We start from the raw sequence: 24,283 nt of genomic DNA, 5'->3' as shown, positions 1-24,283 counted from the left end.
AACAGTCAAGTTTGGTGGAGGAAACATAATGGTTTGGGGTTACATTCAGTATGGGGGCATGCAAGAATGGATGTCAACATCAACAGTCTAAGATATCATGACATTCCTGCTGCATTACATTCCAAACCACAGGAGAGGGCGAATTATTCAGCAGGACAGCGCTCATTCTCAAACTTCAGCCTCCACATCAAAGTTCCTGAAAGCAAAGAAGGTCAAGGTGGTCTAGGATTGGCCAGCCCAGTCACCAGACATGAATATTATTGAGCATGTCTGGGGTAAGATGAAGAAGGAGGCATTGAAGATGAACCCAGATAATACTGATGATTTTTGGGAGTCCTGCAAGAACACTTTCTTTGCCATTCCAGATGACTTTTTTAATAAGTTATTTGAGTCATTGCAGAGATGTATGGATGCAGTACTCCAAGCTCATGGGAGTAATACACAATATTTATTCTTTTCCCACTGAACCATTGCTTTATTTTCTGTAAACATTATTTCTGTTTAATGATAAGACTTCTGTCTTAGCAAAGTCTGACCTGTCTGTCCTAATAAAAGTAATTAAAAATCAAGACAAGAAACAATTTAATTTTGTTAAACATTACATAATATTTTATGTTGTTAAAATTTGCAAAATCTAGAGGCCTTTGTCTTTTATGTAAGCCACTTCTGATACCAAATGATCAACTAGAAGTTCATTTTTTATTTGTTGTTTCTTGGATAGGCCACAAGAATTTTGTCAGGTAGTGTAGAACTGAAAATGTAGTCCTAGTTAACGTGCAGCGGGTAAAGTTCAAGCCACAGATATGTCTGCATTTAACAGTAAGGCTGTTTTTAGACAGAGTCTGAAGTAAACAATCACAGAAACCAGGAAATGTCATTACTTCAACCATTTTAAAGGTGCAGTAGGTGTTCTTCCACAATGCTAACAGCTTAGCATAAACCTCTAAATCACAGTCTCTCTACTGCCGTTCAGAGCCACGCCTCCTGAAACACGAGCACAGCAAAAGAACCCTCTCTCATGTGTTAAAAGTGACTAGTGCTTGTCCGGCGGCGTGCAAGACAAACTGACATGCTATTTCAGAGCGAATATTTACAGTTATATTGTAAACAATATAGGGAGAGACTAGGCGGAATAGCGTTATTTACTTGTGTTTAGTTCTTAAGCTAATTAAAATCTACATTTTCAATGCTGTAAAAGGTCCCTTATGAAACTGAAAATAGTCTTATCAATCTTTCATCCGAAGATTTTATTGGCTGAACAACACTTCTGTGAAGATTTAACCCATTTGTAACAACATCCAACGGTACATCAGCTTTGCGTGAAGCTAAAAAAGAGAAATCCTTCAGACATGATGTCATCCTTTCTCCAGCGTGCAAAGCCAACTCCAATATTGATTCAGGTTTTTAAAAAGTTTTGATTCAGCAGGTTTTTACCGATCACGCTCAAGCTCTCTCTCCCTCTCTCGTGAACACGCGGCGGTCGGCGGAGCTGCATACAAAAGGCTGCGCAGTTGTTCAAATCTGCATTTGCTGACAGACAGTTTGGCCTACCTATCGGAATTATGAGAGATGTCAGCCCGACTCTAATTAGATGAACATTTTTTAGTTTTGTGCCTTACCCAAAATATAAAAATACATATAAATACATTTAGATCAATAACTTTAATCATTACTATTAGACTGTGAAGAGACTTTCAACTAGCACAACAAAAAATGCTTCTGAAGACAATCACCTACTGCACCTTTAATATGACAAATTCATTCATTCATCTTCTTTTCGGCTTAGTCCCTTTATTAATCCGGGGTCACCACAGCGGAGTGAACCGCCAACTTATTCAGGACGTTTTTACGCAGCGGATGCCCTTCCAGCCGCAACCCATCTCTGGGAAACATCCACACACACTCATTTACACACACACACTCATACACTACGGACAATTCAGCCTACCCAATTCACCTGTACCGCATGTCTTTGGACTGTGGGGAAACCGGAGCACCCAGAGGAAACCCACACGAATGCAGGGAGAACATGCAAACTCAACACACAAACACCAACTGAGCCGAGGCTCGAACCAGCGACCTTCTTGCTGTGTGGCGACAGCACTACCTACTGCGCAACTACTCGCCATATGACAAATTTAATAATGAAATCATATAATTATATATAATTACATTATTTAAGTTCATTTTAAGCTATCTCACGGCCAACCTGCAATTAATAGTTCAAATACAAATTAAAATATATTCATTATTTCCTCACCCCAAGTGGTTACAAACCTTTATGAGTTTCATTCTTCTGTTGAACACTAAAGAAGATTTTTTGGAGAAAGCTAAAAAGCAATAACCAATGACTTCAGTAAGAAAAACAAATACTATTGAAGTCAATGGTTACAGGTTTCTGGCTTTGTTTAAAATATCTTCTTTTGTGTAAAACAAAAGAAAGAAACACAGATTTGTGATCTGAGCAAAGGATGAGTAAATTATGACAGAATTTTTTTCACTTTTGGGTGAACTATCCCTTTAAAAATTCAACAGTTCTCCACAAATCAAACTAGCGAAGCAGTTTAATTCTATTTCTCAACTAAAGAAGAGCAGTCATGTCATTCATAAAAGCAAATTAATATGCTGAAGAAAAAAATTAATCGATAAATTATTTAATGACAAGGTATAAATTAATTTTTTGTTTTTCAAATATTTTTCTTAGTAACTTATTTTTTTTTCAACAAAAGATTTTATTTGTCTGACAACTGTAAAAGTTTAAGAAACAATTAAATGCAATCAATGTATATCCGTATATGATGTGTATGAAAAAAATTATTAATTTGTTTTAATACACATTGCTCAAAATGTAAGTTTTGATTTATTTTAACAAAACTATTGTTTGACTCAATTTTAAAGAATTAAGAGTTTAATGTCTATTTGGGTATGCTTTGGAATTTATGTGGCAGTTCAGCATTGAGTCAATTTTAGGTAATTAATTTTCTTGTCGGCTTTGTCCCTTTATTAAACCAGGTTCGCCACAGCTGAATGAACCGCCAACATATCCAGCACATTTTTATGCAACGGATGCCCTTCCAGGCGCAACCCATCTCTGGGAAAATGATTCGAATTTTAATGATGTAATTAGAAATTATATTTTATTATGCAACCAACCTACTCGACTCTGGTGGTAAATGTGCAACATGTGATGTGCTTTTGTATTTAAGCAGCTAATTTGAGCTGATATTATTATTACTTATATTATTCAAACATGTTAAAAACCAAAATGTGATTGAGTACATTTTACAGAGTGAGGCTAAACTTCACTCATGTACCCCCTGCTGACTGTTAGTGTAACTACAGGCTGCTATCCTCAAACAGGGCATCCAGAAAAGCATTAGGTGCTGTGCACACTGGGATCACAGTGAAAATGTGTTTGTCAGTCTGCTGGAACATGAGGATATTTTCAATTCATAGTTTCCCCCAAAATTAAAATATAACATTTACAGTAGTAAGCCTCAAGTTTCAAACATTTCTGTTGAACTGAATAATGTATTGAATGATTTAGTTAATTGGCAGCCATTGAATTTCATAGATGCAAACAAGTAGCTACAAGTTTCCAACATTCTGCAAAGTATATATTTTAAGTTCAGAAGGAAGAAAAAAAAAACTCAAACAGATTTGAACAAGAGGAGGGAGAGTAAATAATGACCGGATTTTCTTTTTTAGGCGATCTGTCCCTTTAAGAGTTTTGTTTGAAAAACACCAAGATTTTAGAACAGGGTAAATTCACATTTACCCACATCTGAAATGTAAAATAATATTAAGTTATGAGTATATGCTAATAATATAGGTACTGTGCACATTGTATAAATCGCACAAATACAAAAATAAATGAAAAGTTTATTTATCTAAAAAACATATATACTGACTAGAGAACTGAATCTTGAGATTTGGGAATCAAAATTGGTTTATCAAACTGAAAATTAATTCAATATTTTTTAAACCCAGTCCTATTCATAATGTAAAATTAAAAACTGTGTTTGGCCATTCAATGACTGTCTAGCGTCTGTACAATATACAGTCCTATAATCTGTCTTTCCCTAAAAATGATGCATAATGCGAGCCAAATTGCTTTTTTCTGAGAAAAAAAAACATTTTAGCTTTATTGCACCTCGCCTGATGAGGGGAAATTTAGGAGCAATTCTAATCATTTTTGCATGTAGAGAGGAGAGCAGATGATGATCATCAAAAAAAAGCAGGCCTGTCTTGTTTTACATAATGCTACCTGGTAGATGAAATGCATCAGTGTAAATCAAAACCATCTGTGCCTAAAAAAGAAAGAAAAAATCAATATAATGAAAAGTAAGCAGCTTTACTGCAAATGTTGACACAGTAGCAATTTATTGTTTTCAATACATTTTTGGTGGACAGAATCCCATAATCCCAAAATAATCTAAATCTACTGTACTCTACCATCAAAGTGGTTTAGAAATAATGTAAATGAATAAATAAATACAATATATTTTAAATACTTCTTAAATAAATTTGTGATAAATTATGAAATGCTACTTACTAAATGAAACATGCCTTTACACAAAGTGACAGTAAAGTCATGTATAATGTTACTGTTCCTGCTAAATGCTGCTCTTCGGAACTGTCTATACATCATACAATCCTGACCTAATAATACATGTTTTCTGAGCACCAAATACGCATATTACAATGATTCACTTTAAATATATATATATATATTTATGTGTTGTGCTTGTTCAAACTACTTATTTAAAGTGAGCCAAAACAACACAATTCTTGAGATGTTTTTATTACAACTTAATTGTTTAATGTTCAATCTACTCAACTTTTTTAAGTTAACTCAATTAGTTTGTGTTGGAACAACATGAATGAATTGTGTGGAACCCTGCATTTTTTACAGTGTAGTAAATATTTTATAATTGTATTGTTTTTGCTGTATTTTTGGATCAAATATGGGCATGCTACAGTACTGTACATGCATCTGCCAGACTTCCAACACATTGGGATGCATTTCGGAAACTGTCTCCCTCAGGAGGTTCTACAATTGTGGATTTATAACAACGGTGACAAAGCAAACAAGGTGTCAGATGTGCTTTATCGAAAGCTGCCAGTATTTCAGTACTCCCACTATAAGCTACTGTAAGTGATGATACAATGGATCCTCTATCAACTTCCCTTCACATCAGTATTCAGCCTCTCCTTCCCTACAGTAACGAATAGAAAAGCCAAGACCACAACAACAGACAGATCATCACTTACAATACAACAAACCCTGAGTGAAGACAACATTCCCTTATAAAGAACACAGCTCACTTTCAGAAACTTATTCAGGTTAATAATTTACTTGATCCATGGGACCACAAGTTATTTCCGCTTTATTGCTTGGGGATTTGTTGTTGCATAATAGGTTGCCTGCTTGCTGAATGCCTAAATGTTATTTAAATGTTATTTAAAAGGTATAGGCGTGTGTTTCCTAAAGAACAGTGTGACTTGTGGCTGAACCTACCATTTGGGAAATGAACAAGGTAGTGACTACAAGTGTTTCAGAGACCCATCACATTAGTTAAAAAGTAAAACTTCTGTAATGACGTCCTTCAAGGGCGTGGAGTAGCAACATTTTTAGATAAATTCTGTATTATATCTGTATTTTTTATAATATTGTCACACACATGCATAATTGTTTTGGTGGCTTGCAAGGACCATTGGAGTAATTAGTTTTACACTCTAAAACAGGGGTTCCCAAACTTTTCAGATTGCGACCCCTAAAATAACAATGCCAGTGACTCACAACCCCTGCAACGTGCTGTGGGACACTAACAGGGGTGCGGATCCAACTGCAAGTTTATTTAGCAGAATGGTCAGGCAAACAACAGTCAACACAGGGACAAACAGATGTATGCAGGCAATCCAGAGGCGTGGTCATAAAACAGGCAGATGATCAAAAAGGCAGGGAGCAGACAACATAAACAAAAAACAAGGCGAGGGTCAAAAACACAGCAAAGTAAGGAAAACACGTTATAATGTTTACAATTTAGTATAACAAGACTCCGCCTTGAGTGTGTTTGTGTGCTGTAAAAATAGTCCAGTAATCAGTCCATGACAAGGTTCAGCTGTGTGAGACTAATCAATAGAGACTTGGAGCAGGTGTGTGTGTGTGTTTCATGGCTGGATCTTGTAGTCCATATACCCGCAGATTTTTAGTTCTATGTGATCTTTGAGTTTACCAGGAATCTGTAAGGATTAGATCGCTGGTAATTGTGACAACCCCACAAACCTCAGAGGTGGTTATAAATATACAAATGTTGCATACACATCAATAGGCCTATATAAACACAAGCATATTGACAACCCAAAAAACTGGAGCAGTTTAACAACCGTAGGCTATAATTTATATAGTTATTTATTCATTTGTTTAATATTAGCCTCACCTGATGAGACTGGCAGACACAATGTTTTTAGCACAAGTCTATTCGTTGTTTAATTTTGAAGACCCCCACTCAGAGATCATCCTCAATGTTCAGTTGTGACCTGTAGTTATTTTTAATGTATTTGATTTCCATAAAGGTGTAAGAAAGTTTCATACCATTGCCAATGTTAATCTAATGTGAACACGCAATACTATGAAAACAAAAATGTAAAGGCTGATGGTTTTTTATTTGCATATTGTTGCTATGTTTATGTAACTATTAACTACTATTTTGATCTTCTGTGCCAGGTTATGGATGAAATATGGTAATTCTAACAATTCTTTCTTTTATTCTCCTTACTCTAGCACTAAATTCTCTAAACACTTCTTGTGTATACTGTCTTATGTTGTTGAATTGCTGAATGCCTCCTCAATTGTAAGTCACTTTGGACAAAAGTGTCTGCTAAATGTCTAAATGTAAAAATAGATATATCTGTATCTGTTAAATTAAATTTGCAATTAAAAATAACCAAAAAAGTCTTTGTATTTTTTTTTTTTTGAGAGAATTATTTTTTCACTAATAATACTCAGAACAGAACACAGCCACAAGGACCTCTGCTTCTTAATATGGCTCTAGAGGTAGTTCCGAATCCAAGCACACAAGTTTTCGAATGTTCATTGGAACAATGGATTGAATCAGGAAACATTGAACTGTTGTATATCCGTAACTTAGTTATGACCTTAGTTGACAGGTTTTGAGAAATTCAAATATGCATATTCCTGTTCTATACTGAAAAGCAGTATGAGAGCCAAGTTAAAAGTCGGAATCCATAGAATTCACAAAAAAAAGTAGGGATTAGAAGCATAGTATACAAAAAACATTCTTTCAGTTTGTTCCTTGCTTTTTCTTTGAAATGTGTTTCTTTTGAAAAAACATGTAAGCTTTCACACTGATTGAGACACTAATAATATGATTTTCACATTAAAAAAAGAGTTTCACCCCTTAATAATGGATTTTTCTAAACGAGACAGAAACATTCTCTTTTTAAATATACTGATATTGTCAGTATGGATGTTTTCATCCAATTTCACAGAAGAAAATGACACTGATAAATGTGCTTTGCAATAATTCTAAAATGAATTGCATTTTTTAAACAATTGATTCAGGCTGATAACGGTAAGATTTTCATATCATTATTATTATTAATCATTGTAATTATAAACTTGCACTTAAAGGTCCCATGAAATTAAAACACATTTTTTGAGATTATGTTAGTTTCAGTCTGTTAAGCATATCTATAAGCTAGTGTGGTCCAAAACAGTGACAAGATTTGCTTTTAGAAGATATAAACCTGATATGAACATCTAAAGCTTGCAGTTTGTCACTTGCACCTAAATTTGTTTCACTTCATCTCATACTTGAGTTTCTCGTCAAATCTTGACCAATCAAATGCTCTCTAGTATCTTACATGTCACACCACCTTCCAGACGCTTCTCATTTGCTCATTTTGCACTTCAGGGACCTTTAAAACTGCAGAATATCTGATTTCAACTTTAGATATAATAATAGAAAGACACTTCAGAAAACATACTTGAACTTTTCTGCTTGAGTTTATGAAGATGAGAAAAGGATCTTTAAAGTTGTTCTGAACTCAGAAAACTCAAACATCCTCCAAACTTTTCGAAGTACGTCACTGAGTGGATGACAGCATTATGTCTGATCTTTTCTGCCTTGAACTTTATTCACCCACTTGAATGCTTGTTAGATTCATTTCCTGTTGCATCTGGGACCTTGAGATGCTCAAAAATACATTATAAAAGCCTGAAGGAATACTGACACAAACACATTCAGGGGCTTTGATTGAAAGGTATTCTGTACTAGCACATTTGAAGTCAGAATTATTAGCCCCCCTGTATATTTTCCCCCAATTTTTTTTTTTTTTTAACAGAGAGGAGATTTTTTTTTATTCAACACATTTTTTAACATAATAGATTTCATAACTAATTTCTAATAACTGATTTATTTTAACTTTGCCATGATGACAGTATATATAATATTTCACTAGATGTTTTTCAAGATTCTAGTATTATTAGATTCAGCTTTATTGTCATTGTACATGTACAAGACAACGAAATGCAGTTTAAGTCTAACCAGCAGTGCAATAGCAGCAAGTGCAGGATACAGGTATAAGTTATAAAGTGCAGTTATAGAAAAACTATGGTGATATTTACAGATGGATGTACTATCAACATTATATACAGGTTGTATTAGTTATGAACAGAGATTTACAATAAATAAATATATGTACAGGTTGCTATTAATAATCATAATTATATTCAGTATACTAGTAGTGTATTCAGCTTAAATGCAATTTAAAGGCTTAACTAGGTTAATTAGGTTAACTAGACAAGTTACGGTAATTAGGCAGATCATTTTATAACAACAGTTTGATCTGTACACGATCACAAGTGGGCTAATCATTTTGACTTCAACTGTATAACCGAAACAAAGGAACAAATATCATTTGGATTAAATTATTCTAATAATTTTATTATATTATATTATATTATATTATATTATATTATATTATATTATATTATATTATATTATATTATATTATATTATTTTATATTATCATTCATTCATTGATTAATTTTCTTGTCGGCTTAGTCCCTTTATTAATCTGGGGTCTCCACAGCGGAATGAACCGCCAGCTTATCCAGCATATGTTTTGCGCAGTGGATGCCCTTCCAACTGCAACCCATCATTTGAAAACATTCATACAAACTCTTTTAAACACATTCAATATGGACAATTTAGCTTACCCAAATCACCTGTACCACGTCTTTGGACTTGTGGGGGAAATCGGAGCACCCGAAGGAAACCCATACGAACACGGGGAGAACATGCTCCACACAGAAATGCCAACTGACCCTACCGAGGTTTTGCTTGCTAACTACTGTACATAACTGAAAATGTGCTAGATATAATACAGTTTTACGTTTAGAATTGTAGTATTATAAAGCAGTATAAAGTTTTCTAACTGGCGAATGACATGATCTAGTGGGGTGTCTACTGTCATCTTTAAGGTGTACATTTGGGACGGACTGTGTTTTCAAAGATATTATGCTAACAGATAGCATGTAATCATTGTAATCATTGTAACAGATGGCAGATCACCTACTGCACCTTTAATTTTGCACAGTATTAATGCTGATGCCTTTTCTACATTTGAGGATGACCATATTTAGGGGAACTGAAAACACCTGCATAAATCTGTAAGTGACATATTTTGTATAATAATGTAGAAACAGTGTTTCCTTTAGGATTTTTTTTAGCTGTGGCGGCAGGCCTTTTTTTTACACAGATCACCAACTACCTGTGCCGTTATTTAAAAGACAAATGTCAGGAGCGCAATACTAGAAGTCAAGATAGCATTTATGTAATATCCGGCAAGCATGCGGATCTCTCTGTTTGCATGCCGATTTCCTCTGTTCGTGCACAAAACTTCTTGCACGCCCCCTCAAATTTAAGCTGCTTCAACAGCGCATATCTTCTTGTGCGCTCTCAAAATAACCCCGCTGCTGAAGTGCGATTTAGTGCATTTATGTAACGAGTTTGTCTCCAGCATTTAATAGATTTGCTAGGAATATTTATAAATGTCTTCAATAGACCTACAGAGCAGCATTAATGCGTCCTGAAGTAAAGTGAAACAGCTATTTGAAACTGGCCTCACGCATCACGCACCTGTCAGTCAGTCAGCACGTCACCTGAAAGGGTTAATCAAATGACACACAGCACTACTACAGTTACAAAAAAGTTTGTGCTGTTATAATTCACTTACCTTTTAATACGTTTTGGTGCGATTTCCTCCTGCTATTAAAAAAATTAAATGTTTTGAATGGAAAGCTGTATGTAGCTGTAATGTAGTCGTGGCGGGATGAATTTTGGCGTGGCGCCCCGCCATGGAAGAATGAATGTAGCAGAAACCATGAGAAATTATGTAAAATTGCCGCTAAATGAAACGAAATTCAGTCATTAATTTCCAGGTTTAGTCCCTTTATTAATCTGGGGTCGCCACAGCGGAATGAACCGCCAACTTATCCACCATATGTTTTTTTAAACAGCAGATGCCCTTCCAGCTGCAACTCACTTCTGGGAAACATCCATACACACTCATACACTATGAATAATTTAGAGTACCCAATTCACCTGAACCACATCTTTGGACTGTGGGGGAAACCGAAGCACCCAGAGGAAACCCACGCGAATCCGGGGAGAACATGCAAACTCCACACAGAAACGCCAACTGACCCAGCCGAGGCTTGAACCAGCGACCTTCTTGCTGTGACGCAAAAGCACTACCTACTGCGCCACCGCGTCACCCACAAAATGAAATATTTACAAAAATTTTAAAAACCATTTTCTTTCCTCTGACTCCACAACACACATTTTCAATTTAACAGTGGTCAGAATTTATTTTAAACTCAAAAAGAATTAGCGGCATGCAACAAAATGTGTTGTTTATATTGACGGCATGCTTTACACATGTTTTGCTTGCTTGACAATAGCTGCAATGTATAAATTACTTTGGAACATTGCAGAAAGAAAATGCTGTTAAAGTACAAATGTTTTCAAAATAAGTCTTAACCTTTTGTCTATAAGTTATAGGATTAAAATGCTTAGATTCCATTTTTTTTTTTTTTTTTAGATATTCATATGTAAGTTAGTTTTATCCAGCCTTGTTTTCCCTAAAATCACACTACCAGTCACAGTGTGTACAAAGTCAGTCAGTCAGGTGAGCTCCATAAGGAAGTCGCCGTAGTGTCCTGTTTATCTTTAATCAAATAGGCTCCGCCCATACAAGATCCTTAACAGGCTGGCTCATGATGTCACGGGATGCATTTTGAATTTGTTAGCAAATACACTACAGTCCTGCAGGGAAATGTGTTTCCTGACAGTCTACTGTAGAAGATCACTCAACTATGACTGCAAATAATATATGTGACCGGCCGTAATGTTCATGTAGATCACCCATCTGAAGCTTAAAGCCAAAATCCTCCCCAGATCAGCACTTTATGAGTTAAAATCTAGACAACCTGAATGTTATTCCAACTAGATTGATTCAGAGTTTCCTTCTCTTCATCTGCAGCCCTCGGCCAACTCTGAAGATATGAGAAATCACTGGTAGAGATTGAGACTCAAATGTGAAGCCAGACAGAGGATTAAACACCTCGCACAGATCCAACAGAGAGATGAGGCTCAATACCACCACAAACAATTTAGAAAATCAATTTTTTAAGATGCACTCAGTAAAATATTAAAATATAAACAACACTAAGAAGGCATAAGCAAAGTTCCAAGAGATATAGGATGACTTTTTCAGGGATTTTCAGGAACATTTGTTAATGTTAATATTCTAGCTTAAAATATATTAACAAACATGCACACACATACATGGGACATTCTATCAGAAACGTACACTATCTGTCTCTGAAAAAAAAGAGAAATACAGTAAATAAAAAGTATTTCATCCCAAAAATGTCTCAAATGGACAGATGATTGGTTTCTGTGGGTTGGTCTATAAAGGAATATGTCATTAAATTGGTTCCCAGATTTTTGTTCTTTATTAAAAACATGTTACAAATTTACAAACCCTGTCATTGTCCTTGTCCTCAGCCCAACTGAACATACAGCTTCAATATTTTTGTTATGCTAAAAACTGTTATTTACAAAAACAATCTTCAGAAACAGCAAAGTTTAAGTTGTTTTCATTCACACCAGCTGATTAAAAACATCAAATTATAAATAAATTCAACAAATAAATACTACAGATGTATAATACAGCTAAATTTACAATTGAAGAGTTCAGATGCAAAAACCTCTAAGCACCCTCTGATTTTTTTTTCTTGAAATAAGCATTTTCTTAGCCTGCTATGTATTCATTGAGTAATTTCTCTTTTAAGTCAATTAATGTTATTTTCATTGCCTTTAGTCTGAAATTAGTGAACATAAATATCGGAGTTTTTGAAAAATGCTCATTTTAGAAGAAAATTTTAGATGGCACTTAGAGGTTTTTCCATCTGAACTCTTCAATTATCCCCAAGTCTGTCCTGTCAATTTCGCATTAAATTTAACATCAAATGTGTGCATTACACCTTTAATGCTACAATTTAAAGAAAGTAACATCATTTGATGGAGATGACAGTGATTAAGGATGCATTCTATCTATTAATAGCAAGAAATGCCAAGATAAACTTATGAAAGCCATAGTACACTTGCTGTCAATTTTGTAGGTTAAATAATCTCTTAGTTATATAGTCATTCATTCATTCATTCATTCAATCATTCATTTTCTTTTCAGCGTTGTATCTTTATTATCAGGGGTCATTACAGCGGAATGAACTACCAACTTATGCAGCTACGGTTTACGCAGCAGATGCACTTCCAGCTGCAACCCAGCACTGGGAAACTCCCATATACACTCATTCACACAAATACACTACAGCCAATTTAGTTTATTCAATTCACCTACAGTATAGCGCATGTTTTTGGACTGTGAGGGAAACCGGAGCACCTAGAGGAAACCCACGCAAACACAGGGAGAACATGCAAACTCCACAAAGAAATGCAAACTAGCCCAACTGGGGCTCAAACCAGCGACCTTCTTGCTGTGAGCCGATTATGCTACCCAATGCACCACAGAGACACCTATATTGTCATTGTAAAGGTTTTCATATTGAAGTTGTGTTTTTATTATTTTCTGTATTTTTTTAGTTTTTGTTTATTTTTTGTTTATAGTTACGTTTGTATTAATTGGATGTCATTTTTAAATTGTAGATTTGCTGTTGTTTAAAATAAAAAAAATAAATAAAAAGGATTCTATAATTGATTTTGTCTGATTTTTTGAGTAGGACAAGCTTAAAGGTCAGGCCCTGTCACATTTTTTATAAGTAAAAATGTACGTTTCTGATAGAACGTCCTACATACATACTGTACATGCACACATATACATATATTAATATTATACACATATCGTCACCTTAGAATTATATGTTCTTTCTGACATTTTTGTCAAAAATGAGTTATTGACATATTCTTATTAAAAGACAACTTATTTACATTATGGGATGTTTTTTATAAGTTTTTCACATTTTAAGACTTTTTATTTAAAATAACAAATGTTACAACACATACTGTTTGCTTTGGAATGCAAAAACTTTAAAGCTCAATAACTCAAAATCATTCAGAACACAGATAGAACCTTTTAATTCCAAGGTGACGATATATTAATATATTAACCAAACCACATAACCCTAACTTTTACAATTTAAAAGCAGGTTTGACATAATTTTAGCAGAAATACTGAAGATTTTAATTTCATTATTTTAGCAGAAACTAGAACTATGAGGAATATTGTATCAGGATGAAAAAAATTTTGAACATTCTGCGATTAAAAGGTAGGCATGGGCCGGTATAATGTTCTAACAGTATGATAACCTTGGATAAAAAGATCATGGTTTCATGGTATTGTAATTATTGCTCTAAAATCTATTCTTTTTAATTGTCTGGGTAAAAAACAAAAACCTTTTTTCTGCTTTAAACACAATGACTGCATCCCGAATTACATACTTTCATACTATAGTACACTAAAAACAGCATGCGAGCTGAGTAGTATGTCCAAATTCAATTCGAAAAACAGTATGCGAGAAGTACCTGGATAACCTACTAGTTTCAGCAAGATTCTCAAGATCACATTCAATGGATGTTGCGCTATCCCATCATCCTCTGCGAAAAAATTCATGAATGGGAATGAAGCGGGTGTATCACGTGATGATCACAAAATGACATCTGTAGTACGTCCGAGCTCCTTGATACTACTCACATTCATATTGTAAAGAACATACTTTTTAAATTCGAATGCAGTACCTACTGAGTAGTAGGCGATTTTGGTTGCAGCCAATATATTTTATTTTGAAAAACATTTTAAATATTTTGTAGCAGTTTTTGTCAAGCTAAATAATTCAAACGAATCATTGACTTCTGCTGTCTTCATCAAAAACACTGATTTCTTTACAAGTTAAATCGGCATCTTTAAATAGCTTTTCTGCTTAAAATACTGTTGCCCTAAAAACAGTTTTAAAAAACGTAAAAAAAAATCGTACAAATAAATATCCTAGGAACAGTATAACAGAAACTTTTGGCAGTTTTAAAACCTTGCCTTTTCCAAACCACGATAGGCCTACCTTGAAAACGGTTATCGTCCCATGCCTAAAGGTAATAAAATAAAGCAACAAAAGTTTCGGTTTCTTGTACAATCTGAATGTTTTGCTTCATAGGACCTCAATGTACCATCAGAACCCACAAGTGATTATTTAGTTTTCTATATCCACTAACTCCCACTTTATGAATCACCATAAAGTTTTTCAGCATACTATCTACTTTAATTTCCTGATGAAAATGAAAAAGTCTCCACATCTTGGATGCCCTCAGGCTAACTAAATGAAAAGATCATTTTCATTTTTGTGTGAACTATCCCTTTAAAAACACCAAAGCTGTATCTAGACAGCATTCAGAGAAATTGCAGCGTTCACAGCCAACATCCGACATCCACCATAAACCCAAAGAGACATTTACACCTGTAGACTTTGTACTTGAATACCTGTCTTCAAACACAATGACTGCAGCTTACCTTTGATACCCCCTTCGTGCACAATTCCTAATATTCATTCTCTGCGGCTCAAGTGTGCTCACAACAATATTTAACCCGCTTGTGACCTGTAATTCACCTGCAGCACTACAGGATCGCATAAGGTATAATTACAATAAACACATCCACTTACTCAATAAAAAAACTCGCTCCTTCTTTCGTAAAACCTTCCTCCCAACCTGGGGGCAGATCTAGGAGGCAAGAAAAGAACACATTTGCCAAACTTTTAGCCTTTCGTTTTATCTATGCACAGGCAACGCGAAAAAAGCAGATAAATGTTTAAATCTAAATGGTTAAACGCACGCATTAACGCACTAACCGGATCGGATCATGTGTCCAGAATTGACAGGTTGACCAGTGCGGGGATGAAGCCAAGTAGTGGCGCGCGCTTCATCGCTGCCAGGAAAACAAACCACCTGTTAGCGATGCAATTGGCTGGAAAACACTCGAACGCTATGAGAAAGGAATGCTTTCTTAGGCAAGAGTAAATAAATATATCCTCACTCAATGAAAAAGACCCTGCCGTCTCTGCACACTCCATAAGAGCCGTTGTCAGGTAAGGTGTCCCGCCGGAGCGGCGCCGCCATTATTCCCGTGTAAAGTCCTGTCTACCTCATATTCCCTCCTCACTGTCCTCCCTGTGCAGCGATCAGCGCTCGGGCAAAAGGCGATTAAAGGGGAGGGCTGACTTTGCACTTGGCGTTCAGTGAGCGAGATTATTAGCCGACGGAAAAATATTAATTCCTTACAGTATGCTATAAAACACAGATCGAGATAGGCTAGTCGTTGCCCACTCGTTTGTATTTTTATATGACGTGTTTGTGTGCATGTTTTCGTTTTAGTGATTGATGATGCATTGAAATGAATTTGTTTATGTGTTTGATTCTGTTGAAGAACAGCCTGTTCTGTTGCTAGGTGCTTTATGAATGCATACAGTGCAACTATTGTTACACAAGTTAAAGGAGTTCACCTGAAAATAAAAATGTACTTGCTATTTACTCATGCATCATGCAGATGGTTCAAATGCTTTGATTTTTTTAATAAAAAAAAATACTTTTTTTTTACACAAAATAATGAGATATTTTCAAGAATGTTGGAAACCTGTTACCATCAACATTCATAGTAGGAAAAACAAATAGTACTGAAGTCAATGATTATACTCCAAAATTAAAAAAAAAATATATATATATGTTTTTGTGGTAGACATAAGAAAGAAACTCAAATACGTTTTAAAATGTGGAGGGTGAAAAAACGATGCCAGAATTTTCATTTTTAGCTGAATATTCCTCCTATATTTACACAGATGGAGATTTGTTAAAGATGATTCAAGTTGTGGCATTTAATTATTATTATTATTATTATTATTTGGTATGTTTTTAAATCATTAAAGAGGCATAAAATGGCTTGACTCATTAAATTACATTAAATATTTATGATCAATTCTGTTAATATTTTAATAATAAGTAATTATACATATATTATTATCGAATTGCACTTCAAACTTTGCTGCTTTATAGTTATAGTTAGTTACTTAGTTATTGTGGTTGGGTTTAACTATGATGCCTATATTTTAATTTGGAGATGTTTTGATTCATGTTTTATTATTTTCTGTATTATTATTATTATTATTTTATTTTATTTTATTTTTTTCAGGGCTTGACATACATTTTTTTTCATCACCAGCCACTGTGGCTGAGTTTTCCAACATTACTAGGCATTCATTATTTTCACTTGGAACAATTTTGTTGTTGGGAAATATATATTTGATATGCATAAATTTGACTTTGGCATGCTGAAATTACTTGATTTAAATTGTGTTATGTCCACATGCCTCCTTAACATTTTTTTACATGACTTTTTAGAGCTCAACACTAAGGATTAACCATTTTTCTTCTCTGATCAGACCAATCAAATTATTTCCTTGCCACAAATAACAAAAAAATGTGCCAAAACAAGCTAAATTTAGCTGTATACAGTACATACACTTTTTATTTAACAAAATTTTCTTAAAAAACAATTGACATTTAAAAAAATTATTATCATTTATCTAAAACTACACACAGTAGTTTGTTCAGGTCCCAGATCATCAGGTCATATAGATAAATGGAGAGTTATCTTCTATTAAAGTAATGTTATTGCAAAGGATGATAATTAAACCATAGTAACAAAAATAACTGTAAGCAAAAGAAAGCAGGTGAAAAACATTCTGTGTGTGATAATGAAAGGATGATCACGTGCACACATTAATGTTAGGCCCATTGATAATCTGTTCAAAGAATGGTAAAAGCGAAAGCGGCAACAGCTGCTGCATACAGTACAAAAAATATGGAGATGTCTTAAAAGCAGCAGGACTGTGGGTGCACCATTTTTTCCAATCTATTTCAAAGAGAAACAATCGCACCAGTTGCGTTTCCAGGCACAATTGTTTTGCGCAAGGAAACAAGAGCTTTTAAGCACTTCCGCACATCACATCAGCTGTTCCTCGCTTACTACATCAGTGAGCGAGGATCGCCTATTTGCCTGCGTCTCACCGTGCGCCTGATCATCCTCATTTGGTATTCACCTGCTTTCTTTTGTTCGCCTAAACAGTCATCAATCTATCTGCTTCTCAAATCTAAGAACACATTTGCACATATACTGACAAAGGGTCATAAACATTCTAATCTTTAGTGTCAATGCAGCAATGACAAATTAAAAACTATTTTCAGCCAGCCAAAGTGGCTAGTAGGGTGTCTGTCTAAACCGCCGCAGATGAAATCTACCCGCATTTGGTGGGTGTTAATGTCAAGGTCTTATTATTATTTTATTTTATTTTTATTTTATTAAATGGATAGTTTGCCCTAAAATAAAGATTTTGTCATCATTTACTCCACTTGTTCCAAACCTGTTTGAGTTTCTTTCTTCTGTTGCACTCCAGCTGATAATACTGGCATAGCCCCCCTCTAGAGTGTGTCCTCACTGCAGCCTGTAGCATGATGACATACTGGATCAGGTCCAATATGTAGTGGATGCACATGCGTGATCGCTTGTTGCTAGAAAAGAATTATTCATATTAATTATTAAATTACTTGTATTGCTAGTGGAGGCAGAACAGCGAGAGGAAGGTGAGGCAGGTCCATGAGGCACCAGCAGATCCGGGTCGAGGACAAGAGGCAAGTCTGAAGCTTGCAAGTCTGAGGCCCTGAAGCTTGAAGCTAAGGCAGATTTGGGAAAGTCAGATCTGGGTCAGGAGGCTCTGTTGAATCTGGAGTCACTGGTGGATCAGGAGTCTCTGGATCAGAAGGTTTTGGAGAATCTGGAAGCTCTGGCAGTGGCCATTTTTGGAGTTTAGGCTGCAATGACTATGACAGCTCTGGCAAAGATTGGCATTCTTGGGGGCAGTGGCATCAGTGGCTCTGGCAGCTTTGGTCCTGCAGGAAAAGCTCTGACAGGGGCACCAATTCTTATAGCTCAGGCAATGGCAATTCTTGATACTCTTCGAATAGAAACTATGACAGGTAAAGACTCAGGACAGGTAGCCATCTTGTGATCTGACGGTGGACTGGCAGCTGGTATTTTCGGAGGTGCCAGACTAGTAGGCACTAGAACTGTCGAATACCAGGATGCATTGGAGCTGCAGGCTGGCACTAGGGATGTGCTGAGGTAAAACAGGTGTTTCGACACAATGTCAAGATCCCGAACCGCAGATGTTTGAACACTGCTCTGAAACAATTTAAAACACCCAGGTCACGTGACTAAAGCAAATCAATGGATTGGTCATTTAACAAGCATTCCAAGCCCTGGCGAATCTGCATTTAATTGACAGGGTCGAAAACAAAACACATTACAAGAACAGAGTAATATAAAATAATTTTAAATGACTGTAATTGCTTCCTGGATTGAAACACTATTTGTCTGCATGCCAGTCAGGAACACTAACCACTCCACTAAATCATTTGATATCTCAACTATGCACTGTAGAGTATAAGTGCTCAATTCGCGTAACTGTTACTTTGTTAAATTTGTTTCAGAGCAATACTTAGAAAATGACCACTTGGTGTCATTGTAGAGTTGGGTTTCAAAGCATTTCGAAGCTTCGACACATATCCTTATGCTTTATTCACACCAGATCCGAAACGCGCAAATAAATTGCACTATTCACGCGTAAATAGACGCGTGACCATTTTGAGTTTACTCACTTCATTCACACATCAAATCGGCTTCATTAGCGTGTCAAATTCATTTCACAACAGACGTGGATTTGCGTCATAGGTGGGGCTTCTGTCTGCCCGGTGATTCTAGCTTCGTTGCTAAATGACTAACATGGATTTAATTGAGAGAATAGCTGTTTATGTGCTTTAGGAAGGCTGATAAACAGCGTAGATTCGTTTGGAGCCGTGCCTGAATCCACTAGATTCATTCAGAGGTGCACCCAGCTCTGTGAGTTCATAAACTCCTCCAGAAACTATACCTGGATGATTGAAGCGCTCAACTTGCTCAATTTGCTCCTCCTCATTCGTGCGTATTGCGTTGCAGGATGTCTATTCATGTCTTTGCATTAGCTTAACATGTAGATCACTCACGCTTGATGCTTTATATGTGTCTGGTGTGAACGCAGCATTAGAGTATTTGAGTGTTTCACGAATCCTCGCTCTGCCCACCACTAACTGGCAGTGCGTCTAGGCATGCTGACCTGGATGCACTGAAGCCGCAGTGGGCCTGAATCCTGGAGCAGCCACAATGAGAGAGTAAATTACGGGCCATTTTAGTCAGTAATCAGCAGGTGTCAGTATAATGATTAGATTATGTCCAGATTATGAGTATAGTGTGCATGTAATGAGAACAAAGTAGTGTGGGAGGTGTAGTCCAGGTGGTAGTTGAGATGAGATAGTCGAAGTGCCATAGTGGGTCTAGGCACTCCAGCTGAGAATTGGGATTCTTACATGGTATTTTGTATTAATGTTCTATAGCTGCATTTTTATCAGTATTCTTCATAAGACCTTGATTTGGGTTCAGCAGTAGAAAGAAATTCATAAATGTTTACAACCCATTAAGTGTGAGTAAACAATGAGGAAATGTTCATTTTTGGGTGAACTATTAACCAGTTTACGTATTTTCACTTACCAACTGCAAAAATTAAATGCTTGGCTGAGTGACTCATTCTAACTAACAAGTTGCTAAGATCTGTTAGGTTTTTACTTGTACAGCAGTCCTATTTTTTGAGGACTGCTGAATGTGTCCTAGAAGAGTTCAACCTAAAAGGTTCACCCACTTTTTCATATGGTTGTATTGTGACATCTAGAGGCATGGCAGTGTAATGCAACGGTTTCACACTATCATAAATGTGCTCATGAATACGCATGATTAAATTATTGAGGTGAAAACTAGACGCATCTTTGCTGATGTTTGTGTCTTATCCTGTTGTTTTGACAAATAGTAGAAATTCTAAAGACCATGCATGAAGTTTTGGGATTTGATCATTTTGTCCATTTCCTCAGCCTACAGTATGTTTATGTTTTTACCACAGCATCCATCTTTTGTTGACTGTCGTCTGCTAGCTAAAATTGTAGGCTGTCACAAAATTGAAATCACCGTAAGCTAGTTTCTTGACAATAATAAGTGCACCCCGTGTGTTTGATCAGTTTGTATTAAATGATGTCCAAAACTAAAAAATCTGTTTTCATTTCCTCACCCTTCACTTGTTCCAAACTTGTTTGAATTTTTGGTTCTGTTTTATATTAAAATGGCTTTAAGTGTCTACAATATACAGTGCTTAGCATAATTGAGTACTCTCCATTTTGAAAATGAATATTTTTCTCCATTTCTCAGTGAATATGCAATGTATTTGGGTGCGTTTAAACAAGATTTATTAAACAGATATATTTATTAAAATAATATTTTAGTCACCAAACATATTTAGAAATAGAAAGATAATACAATTGAATGCATGCAAAATATTGGGGAAAAATACAAACTACAAAATTTCAACAAATTTTAATATTTTTTTGTTTCTCTTGAATTTTGCTCTCTTTAAATTTTTGTATTTAATATTTTCCCATTATATATACATTTGATTGTACTAGTTTTTGGACCAGTTATTTTATTAGATAAGCTCTATTTCAGCTTGCTGTCTAATAATGTATATGCACAAACATAACATTGTAAAGTTTATAGAAAATATTCATTTGAATGAGAGATTTGTTGAGCACTATACATTTAAATGCACTTATTATGTAATACACGTTTTTTACATTGCACTTATATTTAAAAAATATACATGTGCATGTAAATACATCTTTAAACCATTTAATTACCCTATTAACCCTACCCTGCCACCATCTTTATACTACCCAAGTACCCATACTACCAAACCCATTATCAATGGCGCTCCCTTGTGGTGAATGTTATGCGGAACATGCAATCAGCCAAAGGTCGTAAAGATTAAATGGTCATTCTCGAGGATTTATGCTGTTATTAGTACTTGTGTGCTGCACTGGTTTATGTAACATGAAAACACAGAGAGGTTCATCTGCTAAAATTAACTTCTGAAAAAATACATGCAATAATGAACAATGTGTTTTAGCTATTACAAGCATAATGAATTAGATAAAGTGTTTTTTTTACTTATATATACATATATAATTTTAATATATAATAACCGAATGACATTTTTTGGTCTAGATTGACATATTGACATTACATGGTTACTCTTGTCTGCTTAAAAGCAATGTTCACCCAAAACAAAACAAAAAAATTATTTACTTCAACACAAAAGAAGATTTTTTGAAGAAAGCACATAACCGATCGTCATTGATATCTGTCTTATTTGTTTTTCCTAATATGGATGCCACTGGTTACAGGTTTTCATCTTTCTTCAAAATATATTTTTGTGTTAAACACAATAAAGAAACTAATTGAGGTTTGGAACCATTTAAAAGTGAGTAAATAGTGAGGTTTCATCACTTCTTAAATGTGCTCTATTGACTTTTGACTATTGACCATTCTATTGACTCAAGACTTTACTTTGGAGGACAAGTGGTTTTAGTGAACTGTCATGTTCAAGAAAACCAGTTTGATATGATTGTAAATTTGTGTCATTTGGTGTGGTCTCCAGCTAATAACAAAAGAAAGGCCTAAAGTGCTCATAAAGGGAAGAACATGGACAGCAACTACACTTTAAATAATTGTGGGATTTTAAGGGATTCAGGGTGCTTTCACACCTGTGAATTGATTCAGTTGTTTCGAAACAGAGATTACAATTGTTACATTGTTGCTCTTTGCTCTTGGAGCGGTTCGCTTTCACACTGCAAAGTTTCTAATCGGACCAAAAGAGCTGAAACAAGTCACGTGCGAGTAAACTCTCCTTACATTGGTCAGAGTGTCAGGGTTTATTTTGCAGCGTCCCGCTAAGCTGTCAGGAGAGGTGGTGGTTTGGTGGTGATTGACAGGGTGCGCGCAAGGGACGTGTCTGAGGAGAGATGCGGTGGGGAGGGGTGAGAAGGGTGCGCGAGATGCCTATTTGAGGACCGGGAGGGAGACGTGAGATTACCGGGAGATCATCACTCGTTTGCGGGCATCCAAAGTCTCGCGAAACTTCCCGCCATACTCATATTTCTCTCTTTATATAGCCGTAAGCCTATTAAATATCCATAAAACACTGTGATATAACAGCGCTCAGATCGGATCGCTTTCTCACTGCAATCGAACCACTCCAGGGTTCGTTTCAATCGAGCCGAGACCACCTCATTCAAGCAATCTCGGAGCGATTACTTTGGCGCGGAACAGAACGCGATTGCCCTGTTCACATATGCCAAACTAACCGCGCTAACTGGGATACGTTCCGAAACAAAAGTGTAGGTGTGAAAGCTCCCAGAGAAATTTTTCCCAGCAGGCACAAGACGTCACTATGATGTCAGATTGACGTTGTACTCTACGACTGTGCAGGGATGGTGCATTTTGTTTGGAAATGAAAATCTCATTCATGTCAGAACCCAACATCAAGCGGACATCAGTGTCCAACATCTAACCTAGAATCAACCAAGTATCAACATCTAATGATGTTACAGCTTGACGTTATGTGGATGTTACCACTATTAAATGTTGGATTTTGGTTGCTATACCTGACGAATAAATGTCAGTATTTGACATCAATATGACATTGGTTTAAGATGTTGGCTCAAATATGGATTTTGGTCACTTTCCGACAGGGGCGGAGTGGCCATCTGGCAATTCTGGCAAATGCCAGAAGGGCCGGACCATTTTTTTAAATGTTGGCCAGTCAATTTTTTATTTTTATTTTAATATTATTTTTATATGTATCGTTTTTACATGCAGGCAGCTTTTATCTCGTGCAACATGTGAATATTATGATGACGTTGATGATGGTAATAATAGTAATAATAATAATAGAAAATGTTAAGCATTTGGCCCAATCGGTGTTGGTTTCGAGAGGGGCCGACTCAATCAAAGGTTACGCGGACATAATCAAAATCTGGCAAGAATGTCAAACAAACAGTAGCCTACATATGGTAATGTGGGCTGGTGTGGCTATAGTGCCAGGGCTGAATTTTTGTCCCAGTCCATCCATGCTTTCCGACAACCTAAAATCAACCAAATAGCACTGTCTTATTGGATGTCAAAATAATGAGCATGATTGAGCTCAAAGTGATCCTAGTTTGCAATAAATGGATAGTTTTCTCCCTACTGCTCTATCTTCATTTTGGAAGTATCCCCCCTTCCACCCCATCTCCTCCTTTTTTCTCCCTTTTCTAATGGAGGAGCTCTCGAGACCTATCTGATCTTGACCTTAGGCTCAAGTATCTCCGAGCTCAGGGTTCTCTCCAGGGACAGCATGCCAAACCTGCTATAAACGCTAAGCATATATAAGTGGGAACTCTTGAAACTCTGGCCAAAGAAGGATATACTGAAGAATGTTGGGGAAAAACAGCTAATCGACATCAAAAACATGTCAAAATCTATTTTGATGTTAAAACCTTGATCTGCAGTTGACACCCAGACACTAATGCTCTTTTTACCGCCAAAATAACTATTATATACTGTAGCCTAACATAAGAAAATCGATATGACGTCTGTTGACTGTCAAAACATTAAATTGACGGTTTTTTGGCGCCAATGTTAGATGACAATTTAATGTCATGTTGACATCAAAGTA

At 35.8% G+C, this 24,283-nt stretch overlaps 1 protein-coding gene across 19 annotated transcripts in view; it reads right to left on the bottom strand.

The window, feature by feature from the left end:
• Window positions 1–15,805, bottom strand: part of plekha7a (pleckstrin homology domain containing, family A member 7a) — a 205,598-nt gene extending 189,793 nt beyond the window's left edge. For 16 of the 19 annotated variants that reach the window (XR_012393785.1, XM_068214833.2, XM_073929526.1 and 13 more), the window contains exons 1-3: window positions 15,637–15,805; window positions 15,452–15,528; window positions 15,266–15,323 (exon numbers count right to left, since the gene is read on the bottom strand). Coding sequence is in view for 12 of the 19 variants with exons in the window: in XM_068214820.1 (XP_068070921.1) it covers window positions 15,266–15,323; window positions 15,452–15,528; window positions 15,637–15,719 (218 nt within the window). In the remaining 7 variants the exon portion in view is untranslated. The remainder of the gene's footprint in view (window positions 1–15,265; window positions 15,324–15,451; window positions 15,529–15,636) is intronic. The other 3 variants (XM_068214826.1, XM_073929503.1, NM_001136243.2) reach the window with 2 other exon arrangements.
• Window positions 15,806–24,283: the final 8,478 nt, after the last annotated feature.

This window comes from Danio rerio, chromosome 18 (assembly GCF_049306965.1).
Source record: "Danio rerio strain Tuebingen ecotype United States chromosome 18, GRCz12tu, whole genome shotgun sequence".
NCBI lineage: Eukaryota > Metazoa > Chordata > Actinopteri > Cypriniformes > Danionidae > Danio > Danio rerio.
The sequence above is the reverse complement of the archived record's forward strand: the minus strand, read 5'-3'. Positions and strand labels throughout refer to the sequence as shown.